Below are 17,628 nucleotides of genomic sequence, written 5' to 3'. Positions count from 1 at the left end.
ATGCCTCTTCACCAGCACTTTGCAAGCTGGGAAACAGTGCATGTCTCTACTCATGGGCTTTGCTTTATCAGCGTTCGATCAGCTTGTTGATTTCCTTATAATGTTGTAGCATCAGTAGTTTTTGGCTGTAGGCCCCTTGAGAAATAGCTTTTAAACATTATAGGAAGGCACATGACTTTACCCTACTTTCGATTCTGTACTCTCGACTTAGGAACTCAACATAATACATATTTGTGTGTAATTAACTCCAGTGGCTCACTGCTATTCCCAGAACTGAGATTATACTGTAACTCCTCCTCAATGCCTGCTTCCTTCTTTTGTGTGGTGATACGGAGCATTAGCCAGCACCTACAGGAAGCCATGCTACTGTCAACAGAAATCCCCAAAAAGTCAGACAGTAAGAAGGAATGAATCTCCAACCTTTACCCCCGTCACGGGAAAAGTCATTTTAACAGTGAACTATGACGATAACCTCATAGTGCTGCATGGATGACATATTTTTGTAGGCCAACCCTTGAAGTCATCATCACACTGGTTCCCTTGACAGAAAGCCAAAAGCATTTTTCCATTGGATTTTGGATTATTGCTGAAAATAAACTCTGTGGTAAACACAAATTTCTGATACTTACACGTTTTGTTCAGCAAGATATTCATTCAAGAATAAACACCACTTTCAAGATTTTGGAAGCATGAATGCAATCAGCAGAAGTAAAAATCTAACATTAGGCTATCCACTAACCACACCCCGGTAGCATGAGCGTGCATATACACAACGAGGCTGTAAAGGCAGACTAGTTGGCATGATGGCAATTTGTTAGCCACTTGTTAGCAACTGCCTTTTGTAAGACATTTAAAAGCTTAAAAATTCACAAGAGGGGTATTTACTGAAGTATATTATATTGTAGAACAAAAGGTTAACATGTTGTGTTTCGCTTGTGTTAACCACAGACTTTATTTCTGACATCTAACCAAAACCCTAATAAAAGAACTCATTGACTGTGCTGAGAGTGCTGATTTATTTCCGGGTTTTAGGACTTATTCCTGAACTGGTGTTGACTTTACACTGATCTCTTCAAAGGGGCATTGCTTATCTATGTTTTGGCCAGAGTCATTCTCGCATGCTGTAAATAATCAAATTGTTTTTATTTGTTAACAGGAGCACATCACACATAACTGACAGTTAAGCTGTGCAACAAGTCATGCTGCAATTCCCAGAAGGTCAAGTGTGTCTGTGTGTCAGGTGTGTGTTTTGTCTGTGGTCTTTACTTCCTGTTATGCTGATAGATGTGATAGAAGATGATAGAATATGTAACTCAAGAGGGATAACTGGTTTGGTCACTTGTGTGTAAACAACAACTTGCACAGCTCAGTGCATAAAAATAAAGCCTAAAAGATTTTGTTTTACGTCTGCTGCTTAATAATCTTGCTCCTGTCTTATTGATAATGTTGTCGTCCCCCCCCCGACACACGGTAGTACCACAGCATAAAACCAGCCACTGGCCACATAGCTTGAATAGAAAACCATTAAGAGTTTATAACTGATCTCAGAGGACTTTAGTTTCCTGAGAAAAATAACCTCAATGTGCCTTTTTAGGCACCACATTAGCACCTTCTGGCCATTTCGTATTTCATACCCACATAAACGCCCAGACATGTATTTGTTAGAGGAAACAATCTCTGCCTGCTGATGTTGATAAAGACTGGTATAACTGCCTCTTTCTTTGTTTTAAATACAATTCAGGGAATGTTTTTGTTTAAGTGTGATACATTTTTCTCATTTTCCCCTCAGTGACATTGAGTCAGTTTTTGTTTTTTTAAAAACGTAAGCACTTAAATGTGTTTATAATGTCATCTTAGCTCTTTGCATTGGCTTAAGTTTCTCCTCCTACATCAGTTTGGGGAGTAGAGCGTGTAACAAGAGTATGTGATGCTGTACACCAGTACGTTGAGCTAAATGCTAACATCAGCATGCTAACATGTTCATAATGACTATGCTAGCAAGATGATGCGAAGCAGGAGTTTTTTTTATTTATCTGAGACTGTTCTCACAAAGCCGGTTATCAACTGGTCATGTTCACTGAAACTATTAGCAGAGTTGTGTGAATGAGCAAACAAGTAGCAAACAAGTGCATTCAGAAATCCCATGCCACATCAACAGGTCAGTTAACACTATTGGCCATATCCAACATAAGATATTAGAAAACACATTGGTCTTTGAGGAGAAATGAAGTTATTTTAGAGAAAAGACATTACATGGTATATATTAATGGTATAATTGCACGCATACAGAATGTAAGAAGAAGATATTCAGTCATGAGCAGTAGTGCATTGGTAACCAGAAGGTGTTCAAATCTAGTGCACCTAACTGAGTTCTACGTGTTCCTCCGGAGCCTAAGTGAGTTTCTGGCTAAACAAGTTTGGTGAACTGGCATGACTCTAAATTGCCTGTAGGTGTGAGTGTTTGTGGCCTGTGATGGTTTGGCGGCACCCTTTGCCCAATGTGAGCTGGTATAAGCTGTGTTATCACTAGCAGCCCTTAGTAGTGAGTGAGGGGTCAGCAGGAACTCTATGGCTGTAAAAAGAAAGTGTTTTGAGAAAGTGTGAGTCACTGCCTTCAACGTTTTTACAGGAAGCAGTAGCGAAGACATGAAAGCAGTTTTGAACACTAGATCAAATGTCAAGGATTGGCCTTAAACACAGAAAATGCTGAGATTCCAAATGAAAAACAATTATGATTATTGTTTTATTTTGACAAAGAAAACTAAATAAAGGCATAGACTGAGCTGTCAAATTAGTTACATTTTATGGCAGGAAAAAAACAGAGTAGTGAAAAGTCATGATAGGAAGTACTAGTTATAAACCAGTGACGTGCGGTGAGGTTCGTGGCTGGTGAGGCTCGTGGCTGGTGAGGCACTGACTCAAGTCAGATTTACAAATATATGAACCCAATAGAGAAGCTTAAATCACCATTCAATTGGCAGCTTGCACATTGACTACTGGTTGTTTTTCATATTTCACATCAGCATTCTTTACACACACATAGGTAAGGTACATATTTGATTCCACCTACCTGCCCCACCGACCTGAGCGTTTCAGAAGCAGAGCGCTCGCGGGCACCACCCGCGAAAATCGTGAGATTCCGCGATAATGTGTGTAACAACCACGGATGTATAAAGAGAACAACAAACACACAAAAGGTGACTTTACCAGTCCGACGTTGAATTACTGTTTATTTTGGTAATTTTCCCTGTTTTTTGAGACATTTTTAAGCTTAGATATAGAATCTTACATTTTTATGGTCAAAGCAAAATATAAGAAGAAGAAAAGTGTAGAAGAAGAGCAACGACAGAACAAGCATAAACCCGACCCGTGGACTCTCGTACGCCCCCTTCAGTGAGGCAGAGGTACTGTTTGCCTCTCTGTGCTTTTTCATATTAATTTTTATTTTATTTTATCATTATTTGTTTTTTACTTTTCATGATGACAGACGAGGCTCTGCTTCACCTGCCTCCCCTGACCGCACGTCCCTGATACAAACATAAATAGAGTCACCAAGAGTAAACGTAAAAAGAGTGAGAGGTTGTACTAGACAGCTACTATGGCTAGTCGGTTAAATATAAGCTCAATCAGCAAAACAACAATAATACCTACAGATAGTACTGCAACACATATTTGTGGAGTAGAGAAAAAATGCCTGTTAACATTTGTTTGGTCACAGATTGGACTAAATGGTGAATGTAAAGATATCAGTTATATAAACATGGAAATATGTAGCTGTTGCTACTATACAGAAAGTTCAACTGAAACCGACTGGTGACAGAATATTATGAACAGGCTGTTTTCAGTATCTCTCAGTTAAATGAACACTACAGCACACACCAGCACCTGCTACACATATACAAATTACAAATCATTCCACCATCATTATTGTACTATCACAAAATCCTCCGGGAATGTGAGTCAGTGATTACACATGCAGGGAAGGGTACGGCTGATTTACAAACACCCTGTTGTATGAGCACATGGAGGAGGACAGATTGCCGGGCACATATTTTATTGAAGTTGACCTATAGTCCTCTGGTGCCGAGCATACTGTAAAAGGAAGCCTATTTCTACTCAGACAGAGGCCAAGTGGTTTAATAACTATTTTTATGGTGTATTATAGCAATTTTAACTGTTGATGGATGGATATCACTGGGAAATTAGTACACTTTTCCTGATATTGTCACGGTTGTGCCATGCGGTCTTCAAACATGCAGCAGAAATTCCCTGGAAATAAAGTTTGAACCAAGCGGCCCTTTAAATTGATAATAAACAATGGCTGTGAACAAAAGAAAAAAAAAGAATCTAGTGCCTGTAAGGAGGGCTACATTATGACTTGCTTTTGGTAAATTCAGAGGGGAGCTGTGACTTTAATTGCTGTATGCAATGTTTTGATTTAGGCTTTTTTTTTCAGGAAAGGGTGGAAACTGATCCAATCTAACAGACAAATACAGTGTTTACAAACTGGCGTCCCCTTAACCAAATATGGTCAAATAATTTGGTAATTTGGGTAAAATGAAGACATAAACACAAGCTCTTTTACTTATGTTTTTGTCACGTGTCATTTTTTCTGTTGTTGTTACCGACATGTACATTAAACTCAAGAAGTAATGATAAACTCTTGTTGCATGAAGCTGAAGTGAGTTATTTGACTTAACGTACTGTGCACTTAAATGCACACACTAGCCTTGCAATCCAAGCTTACTCCAATTGATACAATTGTGAGGATTAACATTACATTGCATCGCAAGTGTTGCTTCTTGGCTGCAGTAAACTGTATTTAACTGAAGTTGAATCGTGTCTTATGGGAATTTTGGAAGTGTCAGCTCGTCAATTTAGTGAATTTGTGCGCAATTCATATATTTGCATATCCTTAAAATCCTGATTTGGAGTGATTTTAATTTACATTTTGTATGTGTTGTATGTATTTGATAGTAGTAGAGACTGAATCAATGCTATATTTACATCAGGGGCCAGAATGGAAATAAGTCTTGGAATTAATTGTGTCATGGTTGACAAATGTGTGACCTGGAGTCCTCTGTTCTATCTCTTATCGTGACAAATAAAGTAAAGCAACTTCATTTTACAGACCAGATTTGTTTTCCTTCTTCTTTAAAAAATAAGTATTTACCGTAATTTATTAACTGGTCTGATAAGACAGAAGCAGAAAAAAACTCTTCCCATCATCCACTGCAGATGGAGTAAAGACCCCACATGCGTCACGCGCCTTGGACTTTAAATAGAGGTTGCAGAGAAGCGCGCGTATAACGGTCTGCAAGGCTGCGAGGAGGCACCAGGAGGGAAATCAACTTTTGGAGACCTCTCATCGCTTAGAGATTTTTGTCTCTGCTAAGTTTCCAACCAAGTTCTCGGACTTTTTAAATTAATTTCTCTGCTGTTATCTGGATACGATGGCCAGCTCGGGACTGCAGCTCCTCGGTTTCTTCCTCTCACTGGTCGGTCTCGCCGCGACTGTCGGCGCTACTTTGATGGTCGAATGGAAGAAGCAGTACCAGGGCAAGACTTACCGCGTCTTTGAGGGCTTGTGGATGAGCTGCAGTGGCAACGTGAGAACAACCTGTGAATTTCACCAGTACCTCCTGAAGCTGCCAAGTAAGTTATTTTATCGCATCTGCATCTCCTCTAAAAACCAGACGCTGCTTGTTGAGATACCTTCCACTGTCAAGAAGCTACTATAATTAGACAGAAGTGCGTCTTTGTTGTACAAGCTCTTTGGATTGACCTCATCTAACTTCATGGTATGTCAGATATTCATACAGGGAAGAGGTTAGGACTGTGGAATTGTTCTCTTTATTTTAGCTTTATTTTCTTTTGTGTTGTTGACAAAGTCTAAAGGTTATGCCTAGTACAACTGTAATACATTTATTTACAGAAAGAAGCAATATGAGTAATATGCAATGTCTTATAGAAAGCAGAGATCAGACTGTATCAATGAGAAGTTTGCTGTTTAAATGTACCTACATTCCCACTTCTGCTCCTCTAGCTGAGGTCCAGGCTACCAGAGCTGTGATGCTAATCAGCATCTTCCTCTCCACTGTGGCGCTGTTGGTGTCCACAGTGGGAATGAAGTGCACCCGCTTCATGGACGGCAAAACTGAGAGCAAATCCACAACAGCTATGGTTGGAGGAATCATGTTCATGGTTGCAGGTGTGTTCCGCGGCAGCAGAACCTTACAGGCTTTCAAAGTCACTCAGGATAATTTGTCAAATATAATGTGCTAATAATGTTCCAATTCATCCCATTTTTTTTATTCAACTTTTATTTAACTAGGAATACCTCACTAAGATTTAAAAATGTTTTTCTCTTGGCCAAAATAGGCAGCAGTAACAGAGTTACAGGCAAACAACACAATAAGATAACACAAAAACGTACCCCACAAAACAAGAACTAAACAGTTAAGCGATTATACAATTGTGAATAACATTTCTAATACAATCATGTAAAAGATTACATCCCATAAACAACTGTAATGCAAACTAAGATTATTTAAAAACAACCCAAGGGCCTTTTGAAACCATAAGACCAGTCCAAAACAATAACGATGATGAGACGATTAAGCATCGCCAGCCAGACCAGAGAGAACACCCAGTTTCTGCAGCAATATGGACAGAAATGTCATCAGCACATTAGTGCAGTGAGCTTATATATTAGGTCAGTCTAAAGATATTACCTTCATCTTTTCATAATTCAAACCATGAAATTATATGAGTAAAAGGAAAATAGTGGATCATATTGAGCAGTCATAAAGGAAGATCCTCTTACATCTATCTTACATCTGTGATGTCTGCAGTTGTTTTTTCACCATTAAAAATATTCAATCAGTCCCTAAAAATAGAAAAAAACCTTAGTAAAAGTAGTCTTAAAAAAAAAAAGATTAGCAGCATTTAAAACTTTTTTAATAAACAATATGATGTGTTTTCTTTGTTCAGGTTTATTAACCCTCATCATAACCTCCTGGTACGTCAAAATGATTGTTCAGATCTTCAATGAATCTAATCTCCTGCAGAGGTACACACACACACACACACACGCACACACACACACACATTGATTCTGTACATACAGTAATTGTGCATCTAAATGCGTGTGTTTTTCTCTGCAGCTTTGAGTTCGGTAATGCTGTGTTTGTCAGCTGGGCTGGCGGCCTCCTCACTATGGCTGGTGGTGCTTTCCTGAGCTGTCGGAGATGCTCGCGGTCGCAGTCCACCGTGTCCATCAGCTCCAACCACCTCCTCTCCACCACCCACCCGAAGTCCAACTACGTTTAGTGGAGGAGAGCAGCCGTTGATACAGTCAGCGCTGAATTTACCAACAGGAGCAGGTTGTGTTACGATGACGACAAACTGTAGGATTATAAATACTACCTGCTGAACATCAAGTTAGTAACCAGGGTCAGGATTACAAACAGGATCAAGCTGTTTGTTCTGACTCTGAATCCCATTTTATACAGTAGCTTGAATTCTTCTGTTTCAGCACAACACTTGTTTGGTTGTCACTTAGATGTTGTCAGTCATTGCAGTAGTTTCTGCTGCTGTCAGCAGTTTTTTATTTTTCCATTGAAAGAATTAAAAGTAAGGATTACATTTTTAATTGATTGAAAAAATACAATTATCATATGAAGTAATCAATATGCTGCAGGAATGAGACCTAAAACCATGAAAAATCCCATTGGCTTTGTGTGGAGGTAACCAGTGCGACGCTAACTTCCAGGTCTATATTCCTGAACTTCGTCAGTCTGTTTGTGTCATTTAAATTCACGAAGTTCCTCTTCACAACCACCGATGAAGAACACTTGTTTCAATAGTTTGCAGTGTAGAACCAAAGTTTTTACACTTCGTTCCACTTCAGATTCACACTGGTGTTAATATAGATTTGTTTGTGCAATGTTTTTCGTTAGTTTTTATATTGTCTTGCTGTATTTTCATGTAATTTTGTTATGTTATGTAGCACATTCTGTGGCCGTTTGAAAGACGTTTTAAAAATAAAAATAAAATATTTTTGTGTTCTTCACTCTGGCTTACGTTACGTTCTATTTTATTGCATACAGTGTTAAGGTTGATTTTTTTTCTTACTTAAATTACTTTTTATACTATAGTGATGAAGATTTACTGTACCACACTGTAGAAATACTCTGTTACTTACATAAAACTGCAGTATTAAGTATTAGCATGAAAATATACTTAAAGTACAAAAAGTAAAAGTAGCCTACTCTTTATGCAGAATGGCCCATTTAAAGATAATATATAACCTATAATTCAATATAATTTCTATATCATCAAGTAAAAAGTACAATATCTTTCTGAAATGTAGTTCAAATTTATAAAGTAGCAATAAATGGAAATACTAAAATGAAGTACAAGTACCTAAAATTGAATAGTAGAATAAGTACCGTAATTAGTTAAATGTACTTTGTTGATCAAATTTGATTTAGTTCATTGACATTGTGTAGTTCAGGAAGACGTTGCTGTTTGCTGTGACAAAGCGGATCCTGTTGCCTGGCAGACGGTTCTCCAGTAATGAGCTTTCCGGACACTGAAACAGTTTCCTTCCTCTCATATCTGCTGTCGTTTCACCCCATAAATTCTGTGTTTACTGGCAGAGTTGGTGTAAGAGTTTTACCTCAAATTGGGGTCACATTTAGACAGAATTACTTAATTCAAGTGAATTCCTCTAAAGATATTTGTTGAAGCTATTTATTTGATGTTAATATTTAGTTATTTTATTCATATGCAGTATTGTTTAGTTATTTGTTGTTGTTGTTTAAGTATACTTAGTTTTTTTGGTTTGTTTGTTTGTTGAATGAATTGGGTAACACTGTAGGCACCTGCGGTTATAGAAGTAGGCAGGTACAGGACCAGCATGCACCGGGGTGGGCCTATGGTTTTTTTAACAGAGCAGGAGAGGCAGCGAGATGAGTTTGTTTGTTCTCTCATGTGTTCACTTGTTTTTGTTGTTGTTAAATAAATAGTGAGAAACACGTAATTCTGTATGGACAATTAATTGTTTTCCCAGTGTAAACCAGAAACCCATTGTGCGTCAGTGGCTCTTTGATTATACAATATTAATTGCAGAATGATTTGAAATGTGGGGAAGTCATCCTGGACAGGGTCAAACAACCTCATTTTTTCAGTAGAAACACAACTAACAGCAGGAGACTGTTGTGTCTTCCGCAGATGTAAACTAATCAGGAATCTCTCATGGGACTGGCAAACTGCTGCCCAGATTCTTCCTGAAGCCTCAGAGGGAGAGTCAAATGGTAGAAAATAGAAAGCTGCCTGATGGGTGTCTTGTAGCAGTGAAGCTATGCAAAATACCTGCTGTTATTTATCATTCTTTGCAATAAAACACATTGACATTTCACCATTTTAGTGAACCTCAAAAAAAATAATTTTATATGTTGAAGTTTTGACTTGTTTTCATTTTGTATCTTCTACACATCTACCTTTCAAGTGGCTCTTTGATAAAACTGCACTGCTTTATAGTTTTTATACTTAGCCGGAGTTAGTACACTGAGATTTATAAATCAGACTCTCCATCCAAAATACATTACTGTGTTTCTTGTAGTAACTTCATTACAGCAACAGTTTATTCTGTAGTCTTACATGAGTGGACATATTAACAGAAACGCCTGTGGTACAGTCTGTTGTGCTTGTTGTATTGCATTGCATTAAGACATTCCTGTTATTTTTTTCCATTCCTTGTAGGTGTCTTGGACTTTTGGACACAGAGACACTCATATTGAGGTTTCTTTTGTTTTAATGTGTTTTATTTGTGCCTATTATACGCTGCTGCACCTTTTCCACTGAATCATACCTGGTCACTGAAACATACAACATAAAAAAACACGGATTGTCCAATTAGTTTTTATACCTTTATGGTTCCCTGGAGTACTTTAACCGGCTTGACTATATACCTGTCACCTCTGTAGTGTCTTCAAAAAGTAATGGATTAACAGTTGCCCATGTATTGTTTATATATTAAAAATTCACTTTCTGTTTGTCTCAATGAAGAGTTGAGAGGTTGGTTTTTAAAAGTGATTAAACTGCTTGTAGCTGGAATAACCTCCAGAGGGAGACAGTCTCCTTTAAATGGATTGTGTCTGACTGCGTCTCGACTCTCACACTGAACCCCCTAAACAAACAAAATATCCAGAACACAAGGCAGCAAGTATTTGTACATGCGTATCTCACTATAAAAGATTGCGAGTGGGACATTTTTAAACAACTTACTTGTATTAGGCTATTTATTTAACAGGGACAATGCACGTCAATAAACAAGAGGCTATTTTTCATCAGTAGTCTTAGTTTGGGCAGATGTTGTAAATTAATTCCCATAAAAGAACATAAGACTAATTACAAAGTTGACTTATTATCATTGCGACATTTTCTTGGAAAACACATTGCAAATGCACAGCTATATTCATAATTAATATCTCAATCTAAATCTAATCTAAATCGTTTTAAATATTCACATATTTAATTGTATGTATTGCTGTTTGCTTGGTCTATATAGTGACCTCTGTTTTAAGCTTTTGGTGCCCGTTTGTTTAGTAAAGGACATTTTCTTTTTCAGGCATTTTTATAGTCACTTGATCAAGCACTTTTTATTTTTAAAGTTCCCTCAGATCTGCAGCGGAAACTTTGGAGACTGAACGTGTGTCTAGGAAACAACAACTTAAGTGTTTTTCAACAAGTACAAAAAAAAATGATGTGTTGAAATGACGTGGAATCAAAGTATTTCGCGTTCGTGTTTGTGGCGACTCACGGGACTCCCTGAAGGACCCTCGTGGGTCCCCCGCTCGGCTGCTCCAGCAGCCTGAAAGGGAAGCCGTGATTGTGCTCCGGACCATTCCCGTCTTGGAGGGGAGGAGTCAGAGGAGCCAGAGAGGGGTCATACCAAAATGTGTGTCCCCGACTAAAGCAACATTATTTCCGCCCTGGTCCGGTGCCGTCCTGCGTTATCTCCGCGAGGAGCTTTTAAATGGACTCACAAACGAGTCTAAGCTGATCGTAGTTGTGACTGACAGTCTGCTCCTGTCGCTCCTCACCGTCTGAACCGAAGCAGAGGATGGATGGAAACTTTTCACCGGCTGCTATCTTCTCCGTAGTCCTCCTCACTGTCGCGTTGTCATCTTCAACAGCCTTCCTGGAGCCGTACGACCTGTTATATGACAGCGCGGTGCAGGCGTTTTACAACAGCGACTATACTAATGTGGTGCGCTACATGGAGGGAGCGCTCAGCAGCTACAAAGAAGTCCGGCGCACCAAAGTCCGGTGCCGGTTGAGGTGCCAGGACCAGCATCCCTTTGATGAAACCTTCTCGGACCTGCGCTTCACCGACGTGGTGCTCCGAAGAGCGGCGTGCATGAACGCGTGCATCGAGGAGACAATTGGTGCTCAGTCCGTGCATAAAGTCAGCGAGGATGTAGTGCAGGACTTCCATCGGAGGATCCCCTACAACTATCTTCAACTGGCATATCAGAAGGTAAGGGGGGAGGGGGTCTGCATGTGAAGTAACAGACTCAACGGAGCACTACTGCTGCGCACTCAGTGGGGAATTGTTAATCTCGCTGCTTTGCTCCACTTTACCTGCTACAATCTTCATCAGCTGTTGCTGCTGCCCAGCAACGTGATGCAGAGTGATGGGAGGTCTGCTGCACACATGTAGGAAACAACTGAAGGGATTCAGTAGTGTAGCCACTAGTATTTCTACTTTCAATATTTGGGCATGTACACATGTGCCAGTACCTCACTCCTTAAATATAACCACCATAGTACAGGGGACATAGACATAGGCCTGTTGTTTGGTATTTACAACTCCACTGCAGTTGAACCATATAAACAAATATATTTTCAGGTCCCAATATTGATATTTAAGAGTTAAATATTGTGCAATAACAATGAAAAGCCAACTCCAGGAGAATAGCTATAATTTGGCTATTATTCAGCAGGGTGTTTTACAGTTGAACAACAATATGTACACGTTAAAGCAAAAATAATTGAGTTAAACAATAAAATGCAGAAAAAATGTGAATGCGCCACATATCTGCCATGTATTCATATGCCATATACTGATCGATAAGCCAATACTGTCCAATAATAGTGGCCTGCTGATCATATCAGTCAGACTCTTTCTAAATAATATACAAGCTTAAGCTTTATTTCAGTTTTCAGTCCTGTCCGCAGTAACCTGCAGCAGTGTGATGTAACATGCGTCTGCGTCCGTGTATCACACACATGTCACAGAATACTATGTTGTTGATATTAGTTTTAGTTGTAGGTAGATCAAGGCCCAGCAGGTTGACTCTACAGATGTCTTCAGCCACGCTTTGGTTTTTAAAGCTCCTCTGTGAGCAGTGTTATTTTTGGGCAAAATGTTTGTCAATTTTAGGTTTCATCACACTTGTTAGATGAGAGTGACTTACTCAAGATTTACTTAATAGTGCAGTCAGATAATATATTCAGTGTGCTTTTACATTCTTACATTCCTCGATCTCGATATACTTTCAAAATCTTTGTCATTCGCTCTACAATCATACGAATTTCCAGAGCAGCTTTTCCCATGAGATCCATCTTTTGGCTGCGACGATGTTGAGCACTACGCGTGGGAACAATCCAAGAGACGGATAAAGCAGGAGAGCTGGGAACAAAGTCTAATTTGCTGATTCAGACTGTGCTATATTTGTCTCTGAGGAGTTTGATGTGCCTGGCGAGTATTTGCCATCGCACCAGTTTGTATTTTGTAGTATGAAGAGCCCCCATATTTGTATTCAAAGCTCCTTAAAAGGAGTTGGAAACCCCCTTGATATGAATTGATCTATTCATTAGTATTACTGCAGGTATTTGTTTACATGTTTTGTGTGGAAGAAAAAAACTTAACAATCTCCTTTTATGCTGACGATTATCTTGGACTTCCGACAGATGAATAGAGTAGAACTTGAGCTTTACAAACACTTCATTCAACATGCAGGCGTACGATAAGATGTGTGACTGCAACAAAGATATTTCTGCAAGGAAATTGTCTTTCTGCATCCGTCCCTCAACAGCATGGTCAGGGTCAACTTCAGGACACTTGCAGTTTCAGTGGCAATCATACAGCGGTGACTTCATGTTAGTTAGTATGTACAAATAATTAACCCAGGCTGTGGTTGAGCACTATTGGACTTTTTACCTACATGTGAGCAAGAGAGTGACATTTGACGTTTGAAGCTCACTTGGGAAGCTGGCACCGTCTCCTTACATTAACCTGAGACCCGGTCGACTTCCACTGTTGCTAATCTCAGACCAGCTCCAAATGCCAGGGCGATGACACACAGCTTCCACCCCTCAGAAGTGGTGGGAAGTTCATGGTCCTTGTTGCTGTCTGCTGCTGGGCAAATGGTTTTCTGAATCAGAGCTGATGCGATCCTCCATAGAAGTGTACGCTCCTGTCTAGACATGAGCATGACACAACCCTACACACACACACAGAGTCTCGCCCAGCTGTAAAACATATTACTAATCCTTTGCAAAAAGAATTATGATTTCTCAAACATCTGTTTGGAGAAAAAGTGGCTCATTTAGTTTTTTTCCTCTTCACAACAAAGCAGAAACCAAAGCTCTCATGAATGTTTTAACAGATCTTTATCCCGTCCTCCTCTCCGTAGCATGTTGACGTCTTTATGAACTAAGTATATGGCAGCACATCAAGGCTGAGAGCTCTGATGTTACCACAGGTAAGGAGAGGCAGTGCTGGAGCACTCCCATTGGCCAGCCCGATGAGAGCACATCAGACCAGTCAGTGTGTACATATGCACATTAGTATCTGAATCGTGTGTGTGTGTGTGTGTGTGTGTGTGTGTGTGTGTGTGTGTGTGTGTGTGTGTGTGTGTGTGTGTGTGTGTGTGTGTGTGTGTGTGTGTGTGTGTGTGTGTGTGTGTGTGTGTGTGCGCGCGTACGTGCAGGAGCCCTCACGTGTGTGTTAGTATGGGGGCACTTGGTGGTGTTTGTGAAAATAAATAACATTCCTGCACATTCCAGCATCACACACCCTCCTCCTGACAGCCTCTGGCACAATGCATCCATTGGGTTAGAAGAGGTTCCACAGTCACCAACTGTTCTCCTTGCTCAGGCTGCTGCGTATGTCCCAAGCTCGCCCATCATTTAGCCTGGCAAATATTTTATTTTCCTGTTGTGGTCTGTTTGCTTTTCTAAAAAAAGAGAGACACGCCACCTTTTGCAGGTATTAAAGGGAGACTTCTGTGGCTGCCATTTGGGCTAGACTCTGATGGCCTCCAGAGATCTCTGGCTCCTGCCACAGCTCTCACTACAGTTGCCCAACTGCAGAGCGATCAGAGGCCCTGAACTGCCCTCAGGAGCAAGAAGAGATCCTATCTCCAGCCTCTTTATCCTTAAACTGATCGGACTCACAGCACTGCTGTTCCAAGGAACAATTCTGAAAGAAGGACTCATTATTTCTAGTCTTTGAATTTATCAATGTTTAATTTGATTATGAAAAAATGAGTGAAAATCAGAGCTGGAACAACATGATGCGTAATATTTAGGATTCGGTCCAACAGAGTGAGATAAGATCATTTTAACAATATTAAAGCTTCTTAAAGGGGAAATTAAAAGAACCCAAATGCTTTAAACTAAAAGAAGAACGTATACTCCTCAAAGTACGGTCATGTCTTAATGATCAGAGGATGAACTCACTCCTTTGTTTGTGTGTGTGTGTGTGTGTGTGTGTGTGTGTGTGTGTGTGTGTGTGTGTGTGTGTGTGTGTGTGTGTGTGTGTGTGTGTGTGTGTGTGTGTGTGTGTTGTGTTATCCGAGCTCCTACGCCCGTTACATTTGAAAATCCCATCCTGACCGACGGCATGATTGTAGAAACGTAGCACCCATCTGCCGGTTCCTCCTCAGGTAAACACTGTTACCTCTGTCACCACTTTTACCTTTGCTTGCACTGTTAATGCTGATAGCACCGTTAGCTGCAAGCCGCCATCTTATCCGTCTCCAAGTTGAGAGCCGTTGAGAGGCAATGCTCTCAATCTCGTATAGCGTACCTTTAATTCCTGTTGATAAATGTGTCCTCAGCATACGACCCATCCAGATATTTAGGAGTCTGAGTGCAGTTCCCAGTGTTATCTAGACGTATACATTCTTTTCATCTAGTGTCTGTATTTGTGCTCATCTCACATTCCATCTCATATTACCAGATCATAATGGGGTTTGTTTGACAGCTCGCTTTACAGGACTGCCAGCAAATACAGTATATTCTTTTTGATAATGATTCTCTGTGTCGCAGATGAGTTTGGGAAGACTGGGACAGCAATTACTCGTAATTAAGGGGGTGATGATGCTCCATAATGACCCGGTTGACGTGTTCATCCTGTGCGCCCAGTTTAACCCCACTTTTGAGGCCAGACAAGATTTGAGTCCACACAATGGCGAAGTCTTGGGAATTTGGGACACAATGGTTATCCAATCGTCATTTTTTTTTTTTTGAGAACTTCCCCGTGTCTCCCAGCACGATGTTAGAAGGTGACACTGAAACCTCCTCATTCCATTGTGACTGTGATGATTAGATTACAACACAGCAGGCGCAAACACAGTCCCCCCTTAGATGGCCTTGGAGATGAAACCTGTTGGCTTGGTTGTGATTAGAGGTATCGGTGTGTAAATGTGTGATGGCGCTGGTAATGATCGCTACGCTTCTGGTTCATTCATACTGTGATTTGTTTTATCTTCCCTTTCCAACTTATTGAGAGAAATTGACAGAATTAGCCAAAAACACAGCAGCATGTGGGGACAGTCCAGCTTAAACCCCAATGTTTGTGAGTTAGATGGGAATCACAGACGATGTTATTGTCATCTGCAGCTGATAGTAAGGGGATTGAAGGGTCTTAGACGGAGGGAGAATGAGCTATGTCTTTGGATTGGGATTGTCAGGCTGGCTTTTGCTCAGAGGCAGGCAGTTTGTTCGCCTCCAAGTCAGATTTATATGTTTGATGTCGAGGGTCGTTTTTTGCTGTTATCCTATTGGCAAAGTGACTGGGAGTGGGACAGGAAGTAACGCAGGATCAGACAAAGTAGACGTAGACATCGTAAATAAATATATGCTGGCTTGAAGAAAATGTAGATTGTGACTAAAGAGAAATGACACGGTCTTTAATAAATGTAAATGATCACCATCACCTACTCCTCTGCACACACCTGCCGAGCCAACATGCTGCTTCCCTAACCTAGTGTGCAGTGCTGTACTTTGCCCAGACAGTGTGGCACTTGGCTGTGCCAAAGGCCTTCTGCATGACTGAAAATGAGCGGATAGCGCACTACAGGAATGTTGGGGCACGCTGTGGCGTAACACACCAATATAGCTCTCGCCCTGATTAACAATTAAACGGCTGCAGGAGAGGAGGAGGCTGCTAATAGGTCACTGCAGTGATTTGTGGGCTGGGACGAGACAGCAGCAGGTTGTGGAAGGGAGGCGGTCTTGGCTCAGAGGTGACTTTGTGAAGCGCTGGCGTCTGTGAATGTGTGGCTGAGGCCTCAACAGCAGTCCGCCGGCAATCAGGACGTGTTTGATTCAAGCTCCAAACTTTTGATTGATTCATGAATATTTATCACAGTGACTGCATTCTGACCACAGTGTATTCTCAATAAATAGAAGATCAGAATATTACTTACCACAAAAGGGAGGATTTGGACCAAGGTTCATTGTGTTGATCCAACCAGCTGTAGAACAGCGTTTAGATATACGTATATGTCTGTGTGTGGTGTTCTATATTTTAGTAACTGAATAGTTGGCAACATGGACAGATTCCGTGTGTGTGTGTGTGTGTGTGTGTGTGTGTGTGTGTGTGTGTGTGTGTGTGTGTGAGTGTGTGAGTGTGTGAGTGTGTGAGTGAGTGAGTGAGTGAGTCAGTCAGTCAGTCAGTCAGTCTCTTTTTTTGGTGATTATCAGTCTGGCCAAAGACTCCCGGGTGTCTGAGTGGAGAAATCAGTGTTGGGATGGAAAAACCAGAGTTTGCCAGGCATCTGTTCAGCTTCACTAGTGACTTGAACTATGTGTTGGCTGCTGCGGGGGTGCAAGCAGAGAAACCACTTCTATCCATCATGTTATCTTTTACACAGCAGCCACAAACTGGTATTTCTTTTCCATCATGTCATGAAAAAGCAGAAAAACATGTATCTCACCTGTGAGACACCCACACAGTACATACAAACTGATGTTTTCCTTTGCTGACTTTTTGAGACAAATATAGTACATTTTGGATAGTTTTGAATATGTACTGCTTCAGACAATGAGTTTGCTGTCAAACCTGCAGTGGTTGCATCCGAGAGAAGGAAGCTTTTATGCTGAAGACCAAGAACATGCATTGATATCTGTTGTTAACTTATTCCATTAGACCCATGGGTGTGTCATACACTGTGAACCTGGCTGTTGGAATTGGAGAGATAGAAAGGGCCAGTGTGCACTGACTAGCGATGCTGTTCATTTCTTTTTTTTCCCAAAATGTTTGTTCACATGGAGCCAGTAGCCAGTTCAGGAGTGGACTATTCTGAGTGTGACTAAACACATATT

At 40.6% G+C, this 17,628-nt stretch overlaps 2 protein-coding genes across 2 annotated transcripts in view; both read left to right on the top strand.

Moving 5' to 3' along the window:
- Positions 1–5,305: 5,305 nt before the first annotated feature.
- LOC137870294 (claudin-19-like) lies at positions 5,306–7,503 on the top strand. Its single transcript, XM_068707395.1, has 4 exons — positions 5,306–5,655; positions 6,047–6,211; positions 6,994–7,072; positions 7,167–7,503. Exons 1-4 carry the CDS (start codon positions 5,454–5,456, stop codon positions 7,330–7,332), a joined length of 612 nt encoding a protein of 203 aa, XP_068563496.1. The 5' UTR covers positions 5,306–5,453; the 3' UTR covers positions 7,333–7,503.
- A 3,467-nt stretch (positions 7,504–10,970) lies between these two features.
- p3h2 (prolyl 3-hydroxylase 2) overlaps positions 10,971–17,628 on the top strand; it is a 59,456-nt gene continuing 52,798 nt past the window's right edge. Inside the window, exon 1 of the mRNA XM_068707390.1 lies at positions 10,971–11,548. Coding sequence (XP_068563491.1) covers positions 11,132–11,548 — 417 coding nt within the window. The 5' untranslated portion in view covers positions 10,971–11,131. The remainder of the gene's footprint in view (positions 11,549–17,628) is intronic.

Source organism: Cebidichthys violaceus, unplaced genomic scaffold (genome assembly GCF_023349555.1).
Source record: "Cebidichthys violaceus isolate CVI_PGR_0920_01 unplaced genomic scaffold, fCebVio1.0.p SCAF_13, whole genome shotgun sequence".
NCBI classification, from domain to species: domain Eukaryota; kingdom Metazoa; phylum Chordata; class Actinopteri; order Perciformes; family Stichaeidae; genus Cebidichthys; species Cebidichthys violaceus.
Note: the sequence above shows the minus strand (reverse complement) of the source record. Positions and strands in the feature narration are given on the sequence as shown.